General features: G+C 33.3%; 2 protein-coding genes across 5 annotated transcripts in view; one reads left to right on the top strand and one right to left on the bottom strand.

Annotated features, from left to right (window-relative positions):
- LOC115448648 (solute carrier family 12 member 6) overlaps positions 1 to 22,685 on the top strand; it is a 601,928-nt gene that overhangs the window by 180,229 nt on the left and 399,014 nt on the right. The window lies entirely within an intron of this gene.
- Positions 1 to 22,685, bottom strand: part of LOC115449893 (monocarboxylate transporter 9) — a 37,905-nt gene that overhangs the window by 9,867 nt on the left and 5,353 nt on the right. The window contains exon 2 of one of the 2 annotated variants that reach the window (XM_030177783.2): positions 13,518 to 13,644. In XM_030177783.2, coding sequence (XP_030033643.1) covers positions 13,518 to 13,644 — 127 coding nt within the window. The remainder of the gene's footprint in view (positions 1 to 13,517; positions 13,645 to 22,685) is intronic. The other variant, XM_030177784.2, reaches the window with a different exon arrangement.

The raw sequence follows: 22,685 nt of genomic DNA, 5'->3' as shown, positions 1-22,685 counted from the left end.
CCCAACCGATTTCGATGAAACTTGGTATGAAGATAGTTCGATACTTTGGAAAGGACATAGAGTTCATTTTTTTAACCTAAGATAATATATAGTGGGACTTTTATCCCGGAATTCTTATTCACGCACCCGAAGCTGAGCGCAAAAGGTAATCTAAAACTAAATTTGAGTTTTCTACGCTATCGTGTATTGTATTTTTATACATCGATTTAAAGAAATTAAGTAGCTTCTAGAAGACTTGACAATAGAAAGGTTTCAAATCATATCTCCAACATGCTTGAGAAAGGGTGTAAATTCGGTCTTATTACCAATAATAATCTTACTCCAAAGTGAGATGGGGAAATATATCAATTGAAAAAATCCAAATTAAACATTTTTTTTAACGTGAATATGACTAGCGAGCTTCAGAAAAATATTATAACATTTAGATCTATTATACTGACAGATGAAGAAACTTCCCAATAAAAAAAAAATATTTCCTGTTTTACATTGCATAGTATTACTTAGCACAAACTAGATAAAATGTAAACAAATTATAATTCTAGTACTATTATTGAAGCGGAAATGCAATAAAAATATCGACATTTTAAATTACTTTTTTTCATCTCTAATGGTTCTAAATCTAACAAATCTGGTGATGGTTCGAGGTTATACACGATATATGTTTACTTAAAAATTTATTATTGTGCTAAATATTACGTTTTCTGGATAGTATGAAGCCAGAATATCCACAATTTTCTAAACCTTAAGCCACATTTAAATCAATTTCATCGCCTAATTAATTAAATATGCCATAATAACTGCTTTGAACTAAAATGATTTCTCCAATATTTCATGAAACATCAAATGCCAAATTTTAGATGTGGCCCCGCTTCCTCTCTGCTATAGATAACATTGGGAAGAGGTTCCCGACTTTAAAAGTTAGACACGAATGTCCATATAAACTATTTGTTCAATATCTGAACTAAAATGGCAAACAAAACGTCACTGTTATAACGTATTTATTCATTTAAACAAATAATTTTACTAATTTGTCTAATATTTTTTATTCACACAAGTTTGCACTTAGACTCACGTTTTTATATTATGAGCGCCACGACGTACAAGTGTATTCTGCAGTGACTTATAAAATCGTCAATTGTCTTTCGAGTTCTTTGGACGTTTTTGTTATTCTAATCGTGTTTGTCATTGACATATATTCTATAGAAACGAACGTACATATAAACTATTTGTTCAAAATCTGAACAAAAATGGCAACCAAAATGTCACTGTTATAACCTATTTATTCACTTGAACAACAAATAATTTTACTTATTTGACTAATATTTTTTATTCAAATCATTTACACTTAGACTCGAGTTCTTATATCACGAGTGTCACTCCGTACAGAACCAAAAGCTGTCAATACTGACAGTCACTTTGTATGGATGACAGTTCAATTCAGTTGAACACAGTGAATGTTCGGAACACCAAATCTAGTACGTAGTACATGTATATCTATGGTTAGATCTAAGACGCGATAAAAACTACGATATAAAAACAGTGGAAAAAGACGGATATTTTCGTTCTATGAGCCCATAAAAATATATAATTATAGAATGCAGAAATTTAAATAATTAATACGGTATATATATACGGTACGACTGCAGTGTTGTCTTGGGTTCGATCCCCCGGTCGAGCAGTGTTATAGGGTTTTTCTATTCAGTATCACTCCGTAGTCTTGAATTTATACCCGATGGTGATGGGCTCGCCCCTTATCATATTATTTGACGGAATACACACAGCTTAAATTGGGTGCACCTTTTGTGCCTCTGCCTACCCCTTCTGTGTTAAAACGCGTGAGTGTGTATATCAATTATATAATATTTAAATGATCAAACAAATCCGTCATTAATGATAACAAGATCACGAATTGAACTTATGTAAAATCGCACGTGCAAGGATAATAATAAATTTAATCATAAAATATACGATTATTATAATTAAGTTATAAAATCAACGAGATCCCTACTTCGAGCCGAAGTTATTCAATTTATGTGCAGCATTAGTATCTGACGGTCTGCCGAGATGAATGTCCGCAGGTTCAAATCCCAAGGGCACACACCTCTGACTTTTCTAAAAAATCATGTGTGTATTCTTTGTGAATTTATCGTTCGCTTTAACGGTGAAGGAAAACATCGTGAGGAAACCTGCACATCTGAGAAGTTCTCTATAGGAATTTCGAAGGTGTGTGAAGTCTACCAATCCGCACTAGGCCAGCGTGGTGGACTAAGGCCTAATCCCTCTCAGTAGTAGAGGAGGCCTGTGCTCAGCAGTGGGCAAGTATATAATACAGGGCTGATATTATTATTATTATTATTAGTATCTGAACAAATTCAAATCACAATACTTCCGTTCTTGCCAACATTTTTTTTCTCTAAATAATTTGATATTGAAAGTATACATTACGCCAAAAAGAAAAAATATTTTAATGAAACTTAACGTGTATAAACCATTTTAAGTTTTGAATAAACAGCTTTTATATCTAACTGTAGACATTATTTTAATTCAGAACGTAGTATGATTGCATATAACTACATAGATTTTATGATAAATCATGTTAGCAGTTTAGTAAGTCTACGCACCTCTTGCGAGATGATGTTATAATATTTTATATTGTGAGTACGAAGTATTTATTTATTTATTTATTTAAGGACCTCCAACGAAGGATACACAGCATATAATAAAAACAGTGTCGTAGCATTTTTACAATTATAATGTGACGTGCCTCTTCAATTATAGGAGACCACAGCATGCAAATTTATATATTGGTGCAGCGGCAAAAAAAATATTTGTTATTAATATTATTAAGATATATAAGTAGAAACTTAAAACAGACAAAAAAGGATGAAACATAATAAGAAGTGGCAAAACATAACAACATCTTATAACATGTGGTGATGAATATGATTAATTATAAGTCACAAATCGCATACAAATAAGCGAAGTGGACATTCTTCTGGTCTTTATTATATAAATTTTCTAGATAATTCGCTAACTGTATGTTGATATTTTAATTTGAATTCTAGAGGTATTTCATTGTTATATTTATAAGTTATGAATTATAAATAAAATATTGATCGTAAAACTATGCAAATATGAAGAAGATAATAAATAATATGAATGATTTTATAATATTAAAGAAAACAGAAACATTATGTTATAATTTATGCAAACGATAACATTTAAAAAAATAAGAAAATTTTCTATTGCTGTTTATAACTTTATATTGCAACGCGTAAAGCTTGACACAAACTAGCAAGCCGCATTGTGTCTACTGGGTACTTGCAAAAGTTTAACTATCACATAATTTGATACCTCAAGCATCCCAAAAAGTACTATTTCACTCTTTATAATCACCGATAATTTCGTGTGAAATAATTGATTTCTATTATGACTGTAATACGTCATCATTGTACACACATTGGAAGATTACATAGTTCAAATCGTAGATCCTTTTTAGTTACCAATAGGGGACCGGACTCATTTTTGTTCTTTATTATTATCAAATATTTACGTTATTATAATTATAACATAGAAAGAATTATTTAAATCCAGTAAAAAATCAACAAGCTATAAATCTTTCAATTTCGGTAGAAGGGGTAAGTAACGAAAAACAGAAAAGAGGCGCAATACCCACGTGTGACGTCATCAGGCATTACGACGCGTACAAAAGAAAGAGATTAAGCGATATTCCCACTTCGCGCCCACTTCGGCACATAATAATATTTGAAATATGAATTACTGGCTCATTTTTTAACAAATTTTAATGCAGTTTTCGCAGGAGGATTTCTTTTTCGTATTATTAATCATTACATATAGAATAATGTACAAAATCAAAAGCAGGACGGTCCCCTATTGTGGTGAAAAACTAAGGGCATTATTTGAAAGTATTTAAAAAGAATATAAAATATTTTATAATTATAATAACTTCTTGTAGCTTGTTTAATAAATAAATAAAAATAAATGAAGCTGAAGAGTTTGTTTGATTAACCGCGCTTAACACAGGTACTACGAAACCGATTTTAAAAAAAATCACTAACATAAAGCTACAATACTCTTCAGTAATATAGGCTACTTTTAATTCCGGGAAAATAAAAAACAGGGCTTATACTTATCGCGAAAATTTTTGTTATATCTTCGGAGCTGCGAGCAGTTTAAAAATGAAATCCATGTCGAAAATCAATTCGATACCTAACAGTAACACAAACATAACTTATACTGTCCAATCGGATGAATAACATAACGATCCTTAACCTTTATAATAATAATATGTATATGCATACCAATTTGAGAAATTAATAATCATTTTAATATTACTTAATTATTTTGTAATTAAAATTCAAATAAGTTATACAAAATGTCTAGATGGGTTGCACTTTGTTCATCTCAATCAAAATCGATCAGAAGTCTTGTCAATCAAAACTGGCATTTTGATGCAAAAAGACATGGTTTTTATGATCGATATTAAACCTTTTATACATAAGGATATTAACAGTTATTGAAGTGTTAATTTAAAAAATCAATATTAATTAGTTTTTATCTACATTATAGGTGACGAGCGCAGTATAGTAGTTCGTAATCCAAAATTATTAGATATATCCGACATATTAGCTATTCAACCTGCCTTCATGCTTTAGAGCAGTATTATAAGTCGCATCCCATTTGCAGGCCGTAAAGGAATATTGGCTGAAGACTGAAAAACAACCGAGCCGCAACCGAATCGACACTGATGGCCGAGAATAATAACTAATATTCTCGTTGAAGCAACACATCTTTTGTTATCTTTATAATTGTACAAGCTCAGAGGCTTTTAATCTACAAGATTATGCCAGCATAATTGTATCCTAAAACTAATATAACTGAAAAGGAAACATTTAAGTCCTTTTAAGCTTGTATACATGTGTTCATTTTTAATTTAAATTAATACATCTTGTATGTAATAAGTATTAAAAATTACATCATGGCATCGAAAAGGCGAGTTCAGAATTTGGAAGTTTTTGCTATGTGGGTCGCGGTCCAGTCAACTTTGGGAACCACTGCTTTAGAATTTAGACAATGGCTAAAATGAGGCTACCTATATTTACAAAACGACTATTTTGTTTATTTATTTATTTATTTATTTATTTATTTATTTATTTATTTATTTATTTATTTATTTAGGATTGCAAACTGAGTTTACAATGATAATTTACAAATATATCACACATGCATAACAAACAAAAAATTATTGCAACTCTGATTATATGCAACCACAACATGAGCCATATAGCAATTATACTAAAACAAAAAAAAACATGGAATAGTACTCTTACAACTATAACAAACTATATTAATTAGAATATTGAAATCTGTAATATGAGATCTGTATAAGAGAAACAAATATAATAATCTATAAAATAAAACTAAAAGGTAAACATATAAAGGCAAATATATAAAAAGTAACAAAATTAAGATCCAGTTTTATTTACAATTTTATTTTTGAAACATGACATATTGTCACCAAAAATATCAATGCTAATGTTATTTACTGATTGGTTGTACAAACAAGACAGACGAGGAACAGGTGCCTGTTTTCCTGTATTTGTTCTGCAAAAACGCACATAAAATAAAGGACCAGGCCTCCTGGGGGGTCTGTATGGTACCTTAATCGAGAACTTATTTAGTAATGTAGGGGAGTCAATAATACCGTTCATGACTTTGTGGAGAAAGACTAAGTTCAAAAGATCTCTTCTCTCACTTAAGGACTGCAGTTTGAAGAAACATAATTTATCTTTGTAAGATCTCACATAATCAGGTGGCCTAAACCGGTACGACAAGTGGTAAAGTAGTTTCTTTTGTACCTTCTCGATTCTGTTAATGTGTACATTATACCGAGGAGACCAGACTGTGCTGCAATAATCTAGCTTACTCCTTACATAACTGTTGTATAGCATTAATGTGGTAGAAGACTTTTTAAATTCTTTGCCATTCCTAAGAATGAAACCAAGTGATTTGTTGGCAGCATTAAGCATTTCATCTATGTGAGTGGTAAATCTTAATTTAGTATCTAGTGTTACGCCCAAATCACGGATATTAGTGGTTTCATTTATTGTTTCTCCTGATATAGTGTATTTAGTGTTATAAGTATTACGTTTTAATGTGAATTTAATATGAAAGCATTTTGCTGGATTTAATGTCATTTTATTGGATATACACCAATATATTAAGTTATCAATGTCTTCTTGGAGTAATTTTCCATCGTCAAAGTCATGTATAGTACGTATTATTTTAAGATCGTCGGCGAACAAGTAGTAATTAGAATGTTTGAAAATGTTAGTAATATCGTTTATGAAAACATTGAAAAGTAATGGTCCCAAGTTTGATCCCTGAGGGACCCCTGAATACGCAACAAAAGGAACTGAGTCATGTCCATCAATCGCGACCTTTGAAGCTCTATTTTTTAAGTAGGATGTACACCAATCGAGCAAGGGACCTGATATCCCGAATTTTGCAAGTTTCTTAATCAATATGCGGTGATTAACCTTATCGAATGCCTTGGTGAAATCCGTATAGATTGCATCGACTTGATGGCCTTTGTCAACAGCTAATGTTACCTCATCTACATACTGCACGAGATTCGTATTGGTGGATCTCCTTGTGAAAAATCCGTGTTGGTTTGATGACAGTTGGTCTTTTACATGTCTATAAATAAATGGGTATACCAGGGATTCGAATATTTTAGCTAAGCCACACAAAATGGAAATAGGTCTGTAATTTGTGATGAGCTCCTTACTACCACTTTTGTGGATTGGTACAATTCGCGCCTCCTTCCATTTAGTAGGAAAATACCAGAGGATAACGATTTGTTGAAAATACTATGCAAGGGAGACGATAATTGTTCAGCACAACGTGCAACAAAAAGGGGAGGTATGTTGTCAGGGCCAGCGCCTTTAGTTAGGTCTAGATGCTTGAGTTTATGGCGTATACTATTAATTTCGATGCTGATGTTTTGAATTTCTTGGCCGAAAACCGTAGGCATATCGTTGTGATTTTTAGAGCTGTTACTGTCCTTCTCGTACACAGAGGAGAAATGAACTGCAAACAATTCATTAATTTCTTTAGTGCAGTGGCCTGTAGTATCATTTAGGGTCATACAGAGTGGATAATTTGAGCTGTTTTTACGCATGTTTTTAACGTGAGTCCAAAAATATTTAGGGTTTTTAAGTATCATTGATTCAATTGAGTTGATATAAGTTTTGTAACATTCACGCATTAAGAGATCACAATCATGACGTAAATAGTCAAATTCTAGTTTGTCCAAGGAGTTTTTATATTTTTTGTATTTGACGTGATATTTATGTTTGCGTTTAAGCATACGCACTAAAGTTCGTGAGAACCAAACCGGGTACTTACATTTTGACTTTGGTGAGAATGGTACATGGGTTTTTATTATTCTATTAATTATGGCGTAAAATTGTTCTACCATTTCATTAACATCAACACACTCAACAAACTCATTTGACCAGTCGATTTGACTAAGTTCAAGATTTATAAACTCGTAGTTGGCTTTTCTATAATTGAATCTTTCAATTTTATTACATTTATTAATAATCTTGTTGGGACTACACGTTATTCCAATTGTGATATCTAAAGGAGGATGTAGTGTATCTATTTTCCTTAAAGGGTTGGTGCAATCGTTGACCTTTATATTATTACTAGTATTGCTAAATACAAGATCGAGAATTTTGTCGCTACAGTTTGTTATGTGATTATGTTGTTTAATATTGTTTAAGGCCATAAAATCAATTAAATTACTTTTGATAGGACAATTGGTGTAGTTACTTGGTGTAGTGTAAGAATCGTCTGTGTTGAGTGTCCATTTTATTCCACTTAAGTTGAAGTCGCCAATTATTACTATTGTGTCACGAGAGTCAAAAGCAGCGCTACATTTATTTAGGTGATTTTCTAGATATTGTTGAGTAACAGGCGGGGTCAAATAAACCGCACACAGTTTAAGACCCAATCCCGATTTATTAAATTCAATTTGAACCCATATGTCTTCGCAATCGCTTTCGAATTCAGATAGTCGACGTGATGTTATTTTTTTGTTTATAGCGATTAATACCCCACCTCCTTTGGCTTTGTGTCTAAAGAAATGGGAGCTCTCCCTGTCTCGTCTGTACACATTATATCTATGGTCAAATATTTCAGAATCAAAAAAACTATCGTTAAGCCATGTTTCGGTAAATATTATTATATCAAAATTATTTTTAAGAATTTGTTGTTGGACCTTAATGGTACTTAATCTAAGACCTCTGACGTTTTGGTAATAACAAGATAAATTAATATTTGAGATCATAATATGCGCACGTTTGTGCGGACTACAACTAATAAGTGATGTTTGAATGTATTTTTATCAAAAATTGTCGCAAATACTGTCTGTCATTGGAAGAACGCGTAATTTATTGGTACACAATACATAATTTGTATCATTTCTATTATAGTAAATAATTTATTAGTCATCAGATTATAAAATAATTGCCCATTACTTAGTTTTGTTTCTATTATTGAGATGTGTTACAATTTATAAATTATACAATGACAGACAAAATATATCAAGTAAAAATAAAAAATCTAATAAAAAAAACAAAAATTGCAACAAATATGAGGGCAGCAAAGAAATATTAAATATTATTGTATCTGAGACAAAGACTCTATGGTTTTAATTAATTTATAATCAGACGACTCGTTTTTTCTCATGTATACAATACCGCCCTTGACCCAGACAAACTTGTAGTTTAATTCTTTAGCTTTGGCTCTGGCAGCTGCGTGAACGTTCTTCATCGCCAAAGATAAGTGTTCATTGATATAGACAGGGCGTCGCTCTCCTGCTATTCCAAGATGACTGGAGTTCAATTTGTCAGAAACGGTAGCAGCTTTCTTGTTGAACATAATTGTAGCAGCCAAGAACTCATCACGTATTCTTGGGCAGCTAAATTTTACTACAACTGAGCGAGGACGCTTGCTATCCTTCTTGACTTTAGGGACACGTGTACATAGGTGAATATCTGTTTCATTTACATTGTAGTGTATAGTATTTGCAATTTGCTTAATAGTCTTTAATAGGTTCTCGGATTTGAATTCTGGTATGCATTGTATCTCGAGGTTGCTGGCTCTAGAATGTTGTTCAATTGAGTTAAGACGAGAACTGAGAGTGTTTATGTCTATTTTTAGTTCGTTGTTTTCTTTTTCCAAACATCTGATACGATTTTCCTTTGATACGAGATCTTTTTCGACCTGTTCATATTTATTTTGCAGACAAATAAGAGACTCATCTACTCGAGATAATCTATTCAATACTTCATTGGTGTGAAGATCAAACTGGCGAAGTATGTTGGTTTTGAATTCATCCAGCAAGGATGCCATATCCTCACGGAGCATTTGTCTAAAGTTACTATCAACAGATGGAGTCATTGGGGCTTCTTTTCTTCTCATTGTAATATTACTTTCGGAATCAGACATTGGACTGAAAATTGGAGTAGTCAACGGGTTGGTTAGCGAATTCTTTTTAATACAGGTCGCACAAACCCAGGTTGACTTAAAGTCTTTTGTAAGGTCTTTAAACTGTTTAGTTTTTCTCAATTCTTCAATACAATCATAGTGATATATTAACTTGCATTTGCAGCATTTCAAACTCTTTAAAGAAGTTGTTTGGTTGGAACAGCATCCGAATTTGTATAGTTGAGACATTATAAAAAATATATAATATATTATAATATGTAATTATTCAAATTGCAAAATTCACAACAGCTCCACCCGTTGGTTGTTAAAAGATTGAAAAGACAAATGTGAGTGTTTCACGGTTGTTGCCACTCGCTGATAGATGGCGTTCAATCTGATCTCAATTTAAATAAATAAAAAAAAAACGGTTTTCGTAATTGCCGTTTTTACTCACAATGGGAATGGAGTGTTAAATGCACTGTTTTCTTTTGTAATTAATAACACAAATCACTTTAAAGAGGTCTCATGTATACACTATACACTTATATTCACTGTGTTTATGATAAGTAGACGGTAGTTGTAGTCCGCACTATTATGCTAATTACACATGAAGTAAGTCACTAAATCATGAGATAACACTTGATGATCATCAGATACTATAAAACTCACTATTGATACTGTCTTTTTAAATATTAGATAGTTGTATGTATTTTTAATACGATTATTACGTGGAGCTCAACATAAGTGTTGTTTATTTGAATAGAGATATTGGGATCTTCTACTCAGTATCAGCCTAAGTCTGGAATTTGTGCCCGGTATGGCGATAGGCTCTCTCCCTCCTACATCATGGGATGGAATACACATAGCGGAAAGAAGGTGCACTAGTTGAGCGTCTACCTATCCCTTTGGGGATAAAGGAAGTGAGTGTGATTTATTCAAATAGTCCGTGGAGAATAATAATAGCAATGTTGTATGACTGCTCTTTTTTTGATTTGAATGACGCGACGAGCTTGTCGTTCGCCTGATGGTTAGCGATACGACCGCCCATAATAGTAGAAACACCATCCAACACTTTGAATTACAAAGTATTGTTTGGTATTCCACTGCACTCGCCATCCTGAGACATGTGGTGTTAAGTATTATTATGTCCAATAGTTACACTGGCTACAATGTTCTTCAAACCAGAACACAACAGTGATTACACACTGTTTCTTGGCGGCAGGAATCGACATTGCGGTGGTACCTACCTAGGCGGACTCTCACATATGAGAGACCTACCACCAGTAATCATCTGTTGTTCATTTGTTTGACAATATAAACCAGGGATATCACAAACGATAACCTAATTAAACTAAGTAAGCTGTAGATCTACGATTCGGTTTCATGATGAGATGCTATGGACGCCTATCTAATAAATAAAATAAAATACTTTATATATCACGTAAGCGAACATAGTTGCACTTATGATACGGCGAAGCAATTTATAAGAGTAATTATTATTATTTCTAAATAACATGTAAGAGCACTTATACAACTACGGACATTTTAAATTGGGGATAAAATTAACAAGGAATACAAGGTATAAGGTAAAACAAAGTAGCCAGTTCGGGTTGGCATGTAGGGACATAAAATATCAGACAGTAACTCTAATTCAGGATTTTACGAAATAAATTCTCATACAGATTTTAGGTGTCCAGTCGGAACACAAAACCTCATACGATCTGATTTCTTAATGACTACCGTGACAGAGACCTATTTCCAACAATCTGTCATATACAAAGCCGCAGTTGCATGTTGCATTGGTGAAATTTGCAGTAGGACGTCGACATATGTTCCAGTCAGCGGCATTGACTGACGTTAGTCGGCAATTAGTTTCAATTTATGTGACGCAGAGACGAAACCGAACGAAACTGTGCGTAAATATTATTTTAAATAGGCCGGCATAATTGTGGCAACTGTAATCTCTCGTCGACATTCTATTTACACCCGACTCCGCTTACCGTCCAGTCCATTGGGGTTATATTGCCGTACCTGTTAAAGTTTCTTGCGAATTAATTTTATTGATAAATGTTTTATCCGAATACTTTTCACTTATCTATAGTTTAATTAATCCGAGAGTATAATGTAATTTTCGTCTCTTATGTCATTCTACGGGTCTCTGCACAGCACGTATTTTACGTATACAAAAAACAAAGCAAACACATTACGCGTTATCCCCGAAGAGGTAGACAGAGTGCATACCGAATTACCGACTTTTCATAATGTGTGTTTCGTCCTATGATGTGATTGATGGTGGCGAGCCATCAATTAGGCACAAATTCCTGATTCGGGGGTGTTACTGAGAAAACCCAATATCACTGATCGACCCGGGATTCGAAATCATGACCACAGAGCGATGGTCGTACCGTGCACGCATTTCAACTACGCCACTGTAGCAAAAATTATACACATTTCAGTTAATGATTTGTGTAACTTTTCGCGACTAGCTAATTGATCTTAACTTCAAGATAAAATTATGATGATTAAAATATTCTGGCTTTTATTCCCCGTTAATATCTTCAACTACATAACATTGATTCTCTCTTACGACTACAGTGGGTACCTACTTCGGTCGAATTGACGATTCTGTAGTTTAAAACTGGATACGTTTCTTTATGTAACATATTATAATCAAATCAGCCCTGTATTATATACTGACCCACTGCTAGGCTCACGCCACCTCTACTATTGAGAGGGATTAGACCTTAATTCACCACGCTGGCCTAGTGCGGATTGGCAGACTTCACATACCTTCAAAATTCCTATAGAGAATTTTTCAAGGATTAAGGTTTAGTAGAGGCAAGTGATAAAAAAAAATTAAACATTTCTTAAACAAAAAAAAAAATTAAGAACGATTGATTGATACTCGTGTCCTAAAATTTTTACACTCTTATAAATTCGATAGTATATATAAATGGTATAAACACGTTAAACCATAAAATATATTTACAAAACTATAATATTTAAGTGATTAATAACTTAAAAAGGGCCGATTCATGCTACCTGAATGTTATTAACAATTTAATTAAGAAATATTTCAATTTACGACTCATTAAGTGATAAAAATTTAAGTCATTTTCTCATCAAACTAGCCAATCATGCGCCGTGTAATTGATTTTGAACGGTATTACTTGATACTACGCAACACTTTTCTAAATCAATTTGTATTATATTTGATTGTAAATAAATAAGGAAATGAATTGCCCGAGGCCTCACGTTTTCAAGGTATATTAAGTTATTATGATTACAAACAAAAATTACTTTGTAACTTGACACGTAAACGTATAGAATTACTGTTATTATGTAATTATGTCCGGCATCTATGGACCTCGTTTTTTGATGTACTGTTCATTGATGTTAGAAGGGAATTTATTTGGAAAGTGAAAGGTGATCTGTGTGTTGTCATTAGGCCCTATTCCGTCTACGCGGGCATATCCGTCTTTTTGTATTTACGGGCGTTCTATTCAAGGGATATTTTTGATAGCCGTATAGGTAAATAGAGGATTATTGGCTCGTGTACCTATGTGGCTATGAAAACCGTCCTTCGATTATAATGTCTATAATAGCAAAAAGACGTATATGCCCCGTAGACGGAATAGGGCTATCAGACCATGTAAATCATTTAGTGTTGCCTGTATAGATATTACTTGACTTGGATAAAATTGAAGAGCGTAATTATATTGTGATGTAGTACTTATGCAAGCACTTGCTTAGTTTGAGTTCCAGTGTTAGACAAATATTAATCTTTCGGAATTCTTTAGGTATTGTCTAGAACCCTGTATTTGACAAACATTTATACATTTTAAAGAAGGCAAGATTCTCAATTCGATTTTTTTTAAAACAATTTCAAGTTTGCTTATCGACAAAGATGAGAGATGTCTAATTAGATCGGCTTGATGAACTGGCTTACTCGAAGAGAATGATCTCCAAATTTAGAAATTGTTTGATATGGATCTTACCAGCAACAGCAACCGTGACTTGAAACACTCCGTAGACCACGGTCACGGCTCCCGTACCGACCCCAAGCTCGTCCAAGAACTCGTTGTAAATGAACCCGAACACTGGCTGGTGGGCTGTGCCAGCTATCTGAAAAAAAAAACTTTATGTAAACATAACATAATAACCCTATCTTTATAACATAAATCCAGCTTAATATTAAACTATTTTTCGGATTTTATCGCGGTTTTAATATTTTGGTTTCCTCCCGACGCTTCGAAGACTGCAATCTTTCTGATCACAGGGGGACTAAGGTGTTGGTCATACGTAAAGTCAAAGTAACAATATCTAATTTTGATGTCTAACATTCGCGTAAATATAAGAAATCATAATCCTACCTTGACAACACGGACCTAGTGAGAAGACTGAAGAGGACAAAACCCTTCGAGTTAGTTTAGTGAACATTCAGCGCAACATACTGCAGTAAGAAATGAGAAATGACAATAAGAAAAGTGTTATTGGACATATTCTTAGTCATAGTCTCATTAGAAGTTTAGGTTAGATTTAAATAACTTATTAGTCTTAAGGCTAGATTCTTGTTAAAACGATGTACTACATACAGTTGGTACATCACAGAATAAAAAAAAAATCATAATCTAAATTATTTACAGACGCTCAAACACTTTTCTATTCCCTAATCGTTGATGTCTAATCCTAACCCAGTGGCTGCTCTGAGCCGAGGTTCGTAACCCGTTAGTGAGTTGCCCTCAGCATGGTCTTTTAATTTCCAAGGGTTTTTTTTCCCTTATTTACAATGTGTCTTATAATATAATACAGTTCCGCTATCTACCAGCTAACTTAGTAACTAATGATAGAATTTCCAAGGGTTGCAAGCGCCTAAAGCGGTCACTCGAAAGTCCGGTGTATTTGTAAAAGGTTAAAAAAATATTTTCTATTCTTTTCTTACTCTTCTACTTTTGTGTCCTTTATTTTCTATTAAGCCCGGCACATGATTCTTCTATTTGGAGCGGCGATAGCCTAGTTGGGTGTGGAACGGACTGCCGAGACGAATGTCCGCAGGTTCAAATCCCAAGGGCACACACCTCTGACTTTTCTAAAAAATCATGTGTGTATTCTTTGTGAATTTATCGTTAGCTGTAACGGTGAAGGAAAACAACGTGAGGAAACCTGCACATCTGAGAAGTTCTCTATAGGAATTTCGAAGGTGTGTGAAGTCTACCAATCCGCACTAGGCCAGCGTGGTGGACTAAGGCCTAATCCCTCTCAGTAGTAGAGGAGGCCCGTGCTCAGCAGTGGGCAAGTATATAATACAGGGCTGATATTATTATTATTATTATGCGCATCACCGAAGCCCGTTTATGATCACGTATGGTAACCCTCTTGTTTGATTGCCTATGTAATAAAAAGTTCAACTAATTCTTAGTCTCAAAATATTACATCATGGAATATGGGCATGGAGTTTATTCAATGCATTATTTACCTCTTAAAATATATAAAAATCTTACGAATATAGTATGTAGGTATTTTAGTTTCATTTAAAGAAAACCTGCTTCAAAAATTTTATCTAGTAGCGGATAGCAGAGTATTGTGCAGCATCTTATGTTTTTCAGCCATCATGACGCCTATCTCATTAAAAGCAGCAGTCATCAGAAACAGAACATGTCATCATATTACTATCAAATCTACTGAAACAAAAAGGATGTAGTCAAGGAAAGATTACCAAGACCTTGTCCTAGCGACGTATCTGAAACTTCACACTTTTTAGGATTCTATACCTCAAGAGGAACCCTTACAGGATCAATTAGTTGTCCGCCTATCTATAAAGCCTTATTTTTCAGAAACGCGTAGATGTATCAAATTGAAATGTATATAATGTATATAAATAGGTCGCTCCATGATCTCTTTAGGGTACTTCCCGCTGACTTAAAGTCACGAAATTTGTCAATTTTTACAGTATATGGAAGGGTAAAATCTAAAACCCGTAAATATGTACTTTGATTAATAAAAAGGTATTTGTATGGATCCCTCGGTACGCGAATCCAACTCATATTTCCGGTATTTACTTTTATTTTTTTTCCTACATTTCCATACTTTGAAGCCTTCATGGTCAATGGGCGGATCTAATTAATTCTCTCGTATTATAAATGGCACAATTTTCACTCTAATAGAACTTTTGTTATTATAATACATGACAATTTTATATCTAAACTTACAAATTAATATTATAATTAATTATTCCGTCGGATCAATCTCCTACACCGGTTATTAGTTTTCCTATAACACAAACTTTGTTCCTTTGAAGCATCTTAAATTATTATTCAGTTCTTGAATTTACTCATTATAATAATATAGCCTTGTGTCGTATAATGTCCCACTTTGAGTACGGTCCTTCTCTACCACTAAGAAGGTTAAGGTCTTAATCCACCACGATGGTCTAGTTCGGTTTGACAAACTTTACATACCCTCAAAATGTTTGTTTACAAATTCTTAGGTATGCAGGATTTCCCATGATGTTATCCTTTATTGTTATAGCAAGCGATCATTCCAAAGAATACACACGTGATTAAGAAAATCTGACGAGCCCTTGGGTTTTGAACCTACGGAAATTCGTCTCGGCAGTCCGTTCGATTTTGAAGAGATTGCATTTGCATTACTTGTAGTAAATTCTTTCCGTCTTTTAACTCAAACGGAGCATACTCGGCTTGCACTGCTATTATTGCATGCATTAATTTTCATACTGTTATGAGTAATCAGTAATTTTATTTTGCTAAATATGTTTGAAACCAAAACGCCATAGCAACATTGTTGTTTGACTACATAAATACAAAGCGGTAGCACACAACACACTTGCGCATATGAGATACTGCTCACGTATGTACTTACTACACAAATACATTTGGCGATAAATAAAGAAAAGAAGTATTTTCTTGTTTTCACTGTCACTCAAAATATCTTATCAAAAAAAAAATATTAAATAATACAGGTAGATTAATTTATTAACTCAATGTCATTACGATTCATGACTCATGTTTTGGACGTCATATTTTATACAATTGAAAGACAAGACGCACACGCCGGCGATAGTCTAGTTGGCTGTGGTTCTAACGTCCGCAGATTCGAATCCCAAGGGCACACACCTCTGACTGTTCTTAAATTATGTGTGTATTCTTTCTGAATTATCGCTTGCTTGGACGGTGAAGGAAAACATCGTGAGGAAACCTGAATACATGAGAAATAAAAAAGTAAATGCATAAAACGATGTACGTATGTATTCATCGTTATATGGCATACAGAATGCACTAAGTTCATAACTGCTCATTTCTTCCACTATTTTACCATCAGAATAAAGAAATTGTCCATACCATACATACCAACATCAAACAGGACATACAATACAGGGCCCTTATTCTTTATGATAGTGTAAACGCGTAATGCGGCCGGGTCATGTTATCTTCGAGAAATGTGCGTGGAATGGTATTCTGTAAGCCAAATTTCTATAGTCCTAAACATGATACGTTGTGTTACGTGCTTGTTACGCACTGTCAAAATAACGTGCGGGATAGAGAATAAGGCCCCAGATCCGACACATTTGCTTGTTGCAAATAAACAATATGTTAACGATTTATTCCATTGTCAAAATGAAATTTGAAGAAAATTCCAATCTTCCAATAATTTTAGTTCCGTTTAAAGCCTTATCATTCTGATCTATTCTAATGGACCGAACGGCAGTTTTAAGGTCCCGCGTTTGAAAATATAACACTGGTACGGTCAGACTGTGATTCTAATGATGCGAGAAAGATTTAAAGCCTTGTCTTTGGATATTTCAAATATCGATATTTGAATAAATAAATAAGATATTGTGACTTATATCTGTTAAGAATATCTAATTTATGTTTATGCTAATTTATTTAATTGATATTATTTTTACAACATAATATTATAATAACAATTATTTGTGCTCGTATCACTAATGACACTCGATAATAATATATTTTATAGAACACAACTGGAAACACGAGGGTAGTTTATATTCTGAGTGGTAGTCAATGAACATCCTCATTTACAAAGAAGTTGTTGTGAAAGTATAACCTCTAGTACTGTGAAATAAAGTTACATTTGAAACATTTTAGTGATAATTTTTTAAGTTTTAACATATCTCACATAACGATTGCCAATATAAGGTCCTATTTGAAAATACTAATGCTTTTTATATTATAAACGCTTAGTTTTATCATAGCAATTTATTTCCAAAAACGATAGCTCAACACAAAATGGACATCAACACATCAAAAATGATTTATAGATGCGCGAAGATGTATACAAATATTAAATGCAAACAAAACATTTATCAAGCTGCAAATCAGAAGCGATACAAAATGACGCCACATAATTCATTCATAATTCTCACACATAAATTATTATACACCGTTTTGACATACAAAAAATTAAAAACCTATACTTTTTGTTGATACGTTTAGGCGAACTGTACAGTCACGGCACGCTTCCCTCCACGTGTACAAATTTAACCTTTACGCTTTTGTTATATGAAACATAATTAAATGAACAATCGATCGAATCGAATCGAGGACTAATAAATACATTATAATGGATGTATTTGAATGACACAATATCTAAATGCGATGTTGCCTCGCATACGTTATTTTTATAGTCTTGTATCAGATTTTAGAATATCATATGTTATAAGGGTGTTTACACATCGGGAGCATTTATAGCACGCGCAAGGCACGTGTGTAGCTGCGACTGTCACCACTTTGCAAACAAGCAACACAAGGCAAACAGTTAGCACTTTTTATGACATTCGTCAACGTCAACAAAAATGTAAACGAGTGCTATAATTATAGATGTATATTTTGATTAAAGTGAAATATAAATAACACTGAACTTTAGTGTCAGATATTTATAGATTTGTTGGGCTTAGCCTGGCCTGGCCTCCTCTACTACTGAGAGGGATGACGCCTTAGTGCGCCGGCTGGCCTAGTGCGAATTAGCAGACTTTACAATAATTACTACACATGACTTCACATGATGGCATTCAAAATTATTCTCAGATATACAGCTATTCTCACGATGTTTTCGTTCACAGTTAAAGCAAGCCATAATTCACAATAAACACAGATATATTCACGCTAATCGGTATTCTGTTCCTCTAAAACGAATTTATTCGATATCGTGTCGTTAACGTAATGATTTTCTTAAAGTAAATTTTTGGAATGGAATAATGGAAATTTGAACAGAGCCCTGTGATCGTATTTGGAACTTAAACGACAGTGCAAACATTACGCGCGTAAACTTTGAATAGTAAATCCCATAACTGTGGTACTAGTACAAATAAAATGCATGGGAAGCCGCAGTACGAAATGATTTTATTGTGAAATATATTATTGTCAAACAACTATCATACTTATATAAACCAACCTACTTTATACCAATGCTATACGATACTGCGTAAATTATTGTTAGAAGTACTGCAAAGATGTCCATTATCACACTGGTGTTATGTCATAATTTTACTCGAGATAGCTAACAGCCGTTTTCAATAAACAATCTCAATTTTAATCATCGATCCGAATCTAAGAATAATCTTATCCAAATAAGTCATTACTAAGGTAAAAAAAAACTATGAAATTGTTCGAAATAATTGAGATCGTTTATTGAAGGCGGTAAGTTACCTCACTCCACCCTACCTGTGTTTTTACAGAATTGTACTGCAACTACTTAATTGCACTACTATTATAAAAATGTAGACATTGAATGTCCATTTGTGAGTTAAATCTCTAATTACGACCCTTATTGTGACACGATAATCAGCGTCAAATCAACGGCTGTGATAACTTCTAAAGTGTACGCAGTAAATTTGTCTAACATTTGTATCGCAATTACTGCCGTCTAATTATGTCATAAGATGTAAACGCCAGGGTAAACAAGTTGATCTCCGCGCAGCCCCGGATTTAGCCCCCGGATGAGCTGGGAACCATGCCCCGGGCGGCGAATTCAGAGGGAGACAAATCCAAACTTGGCAGACGAAAAAAAAACTCATAATTAACGCAACTTTGACTACTGAGACATCCACAACATTATACATAAATTATTGTTTCCCGCGGGGCGCGAATTGATGATGATGATGATGAAGACAAAGTTAAAAATATAGGTGGTCGGGGGCGGCATTATCCAGATTTTATGAGAAATTCAACATCCGGGACTGTCTCTACGCATGTGACTCGCAAAAGATTTGCGATCAATTCGCATGCCTGTCGCGCAATCACTTTCGCCAAATGTGTACGCACCTTTAATTGTTGTTTTAATATCTTAGACATGTCTACTTCAATAGTCTAATGTCCATTTCTGGACGATCTAAATAATAATGGTACCAATATTAGTTGACGGAGTTAATATTAATAAACAACCTGTTATTTACTCTCGTATAATATTTGATTATATCAGCTTATGTTTAAAATTACGATAAAAATATTTTAATGCACTAATGGCTATATGCAATTTATAAATGTAAATACAAAAGATTGGATTGCTGTTTTTATCGTCAAACCTTGTTATAAAGTTTAATTTAACAATGAACCAACAAAAACTTAACCAGTTAATTTAATATGTAATTATGGGTTCTTAAAATCTAATCGCGTTTATAAAATTATTAGCTAGGTATTGAATTAAGGATATGAGCTAGGTAACCTATAATATTGAATACATTATTATATTCTTATACCGACACTTATAAATAATAACAGGTCAGATATAAATATGTATAAATTCAATGCAATTTTTATCATTCATAGATAAGTAAATGGCATGACTAATCGAAATGTTAAGGAAGAAGATAATAATATGAATAATTTGATATTTATAGAAGACATTACGATTGGTGACTGATGTATTCTTAAATGTCGCCTTAGTCTAGTGACAGCGAAAGATCGTAGTATCGCAGATCGGAAGACAATTTGTTCTTTTTCTGGTGCCAGTTTTATCTGGTACTAAAGATCACCAAATGGGATTGATGTTATCTAGGTTGTAAAATCGAAGTCAAAGTAAATCGGTCCTGATGTATCGTTTACTTTGAAGACTTGCTATAAATTAATAATTAATTAAACGGAATTCTTCTTCTAACAAAATACTTTTACTTTAAAAATTGGATATACGAGTCATTTTTACAGAGCGTTACTAAATGAAACCATTTATTCGTCTTTACCTCTAACAACGTTATGGCAAAAATCATTCATGAACAACAAATGTTTTCGCCAGAAATCCTGGTTTTAGTTTTCTGGTTATTTAGCGAGTATGATGTGCGTAAGTGTATATCTGACTGAAAAATATTGCCGCGCTGACAAATTATCTTTATGTACTAATAGCCTGAGTCATGAGTTCATATAAATTAAAATTACATTTTATTTATATTTATTTTAGTTTTCTGATTATTTTATTTTTTAGTGCAAATATAGTGTTTGTATTTCTGACTTGAAAATATTGTCGCGCCGACAAATTCTCTTTGTGTACTAGTAACCTGAGTGCATGTAAATTAAAATTACTATTTATTAATATTTATTTTTTAGATTTTTTATATCTTACATTTATCGTATAAATAACTTATGGTAAAATGTTGTTTTCAAGACACGTCGCACTCTTAATAAATGACCCATTCCAAAATTGACAATGTGTAGGAATTGTGTTGTGTGGAAGTGTGGTGTGAAACAACCAATTTGTGTTTGCGACCTTTTAGTTTACTTTACCTATCTTTAATACGATCAATTTTATAGCAACTTCAAAAAATGGTAGCATATCAGTTTTCCGACGACTGCCACAAATTAACAATTTTGAAATAGGACATTATTTTATTAAGAGTGCGACGTATACATAGGTATAGTTTCATTCATTAACGCAACGTCAAAATGACTATAGCGGCCACCTTCGGTTAAAAGCTATGTCAATATTACTAGATGGCCTTGAATGCATCGATGAATGGAACTCGTTCGAGAAAATAGAATCGAAATAGCGCGTAGCTGTGTCGGACCTCGAAAATGAGCCGAATTCTTATTTTAGCCTAATTATTCAAATTAAATTATTGTAGAAATCTATGCAGATGTCGTATTTTATTTGCGCTAATGGTCTAATGTATGCAAGGAGTTCTAGATTATATAGAGAAGACATTAGGAAGATAGTCATACAAAAATTTTGCGATCATGTCATGGTTACTCAATCTACCGTAAAATAGCAAAACACTAATCGTGATTTGCACGTTTTGAATGCGCATATTAACATATTTTCTGTAAATATGTTATTTTAGTATTAATCTCTAACAATGCAGTGACATCTTGCCACACGATTATTTTAAATAAGACACCAACTAACCAATAACCGGCCTGTGTTTGATTTTGTACATTATTCTATATGTAATGGTTAATAATAAAAAAAAGAAACCCTCCTGCGAAAACTGCATTAAAATTGGTTAAAAAATGAGCCAGTAATTCATATTTCAAATATTACTATGCGCCGAAGTGGGCGCGAAGTGGGGATATCGCTTCATCTCTTTCTTTCGCACGCGTCGTAATGCCCTATGACGTCACATGTGGGTATTACGTCTCTTTTCTGTTTCTTGTTACTTACCCCTTCTACCGAACTTTAAAGGCTTATAACTTGTTGATTTTTTACCGGATTTAAATAATTATTTCTGTGTTATAATTTATATAACGTAAATATTTGATAATAATAAAGAACAAAAATGAGTCCGGTCCCCTATTGGTAATAACTTTTGAAACACAAATTTGGTCCTAATGTGCGATCTATATTTATTTATGAAGATACACTAAACAAATTACTGACAATAATAATCTAAATTACATTACACTGGATCTAATGGCTAGTCAGAATCCAAATAAAAGTGTATACAACTTATTCAAACTATGTGACACGTACATGTTGTTTAGTTACAAAATAATAATAATAAATATAAATATGTAGGCTAAGGTAAGGTAGACGTGGGAGTTGTATCTGACTTGGGTGCTGTGGATAATATGTATATTACTGAGCGTCGGAAAGTACCATATTTCGAAGTTTGAATATCAAGTGCGGGATGTTTTATACTACTACTAACTATACTGTTTAATGTGTCTGATTGTGTGTGAGCGTACACAGATCCTAAATGT

This window comes from Manduca sexta, chromosome 25 (assembly GCF_014839805.1).
Source record: "Manduca sexta isolate Smith_Timp_Sample1 chromosome 25, JHU_Msex_v1.0, whole genome shotgun sequence".
Lineage (NCBI taxonomy): Eukaryota > Metazoa > Arthropoda > Insecta > Lepidoptera > Sphingidae > Manduca > Manduca sexta.
The sequence above is the reverse complement of the archived record's forward strand: the minus strand, read 5'-3'. Positions and strand labels throughout refer to the sequence as shown.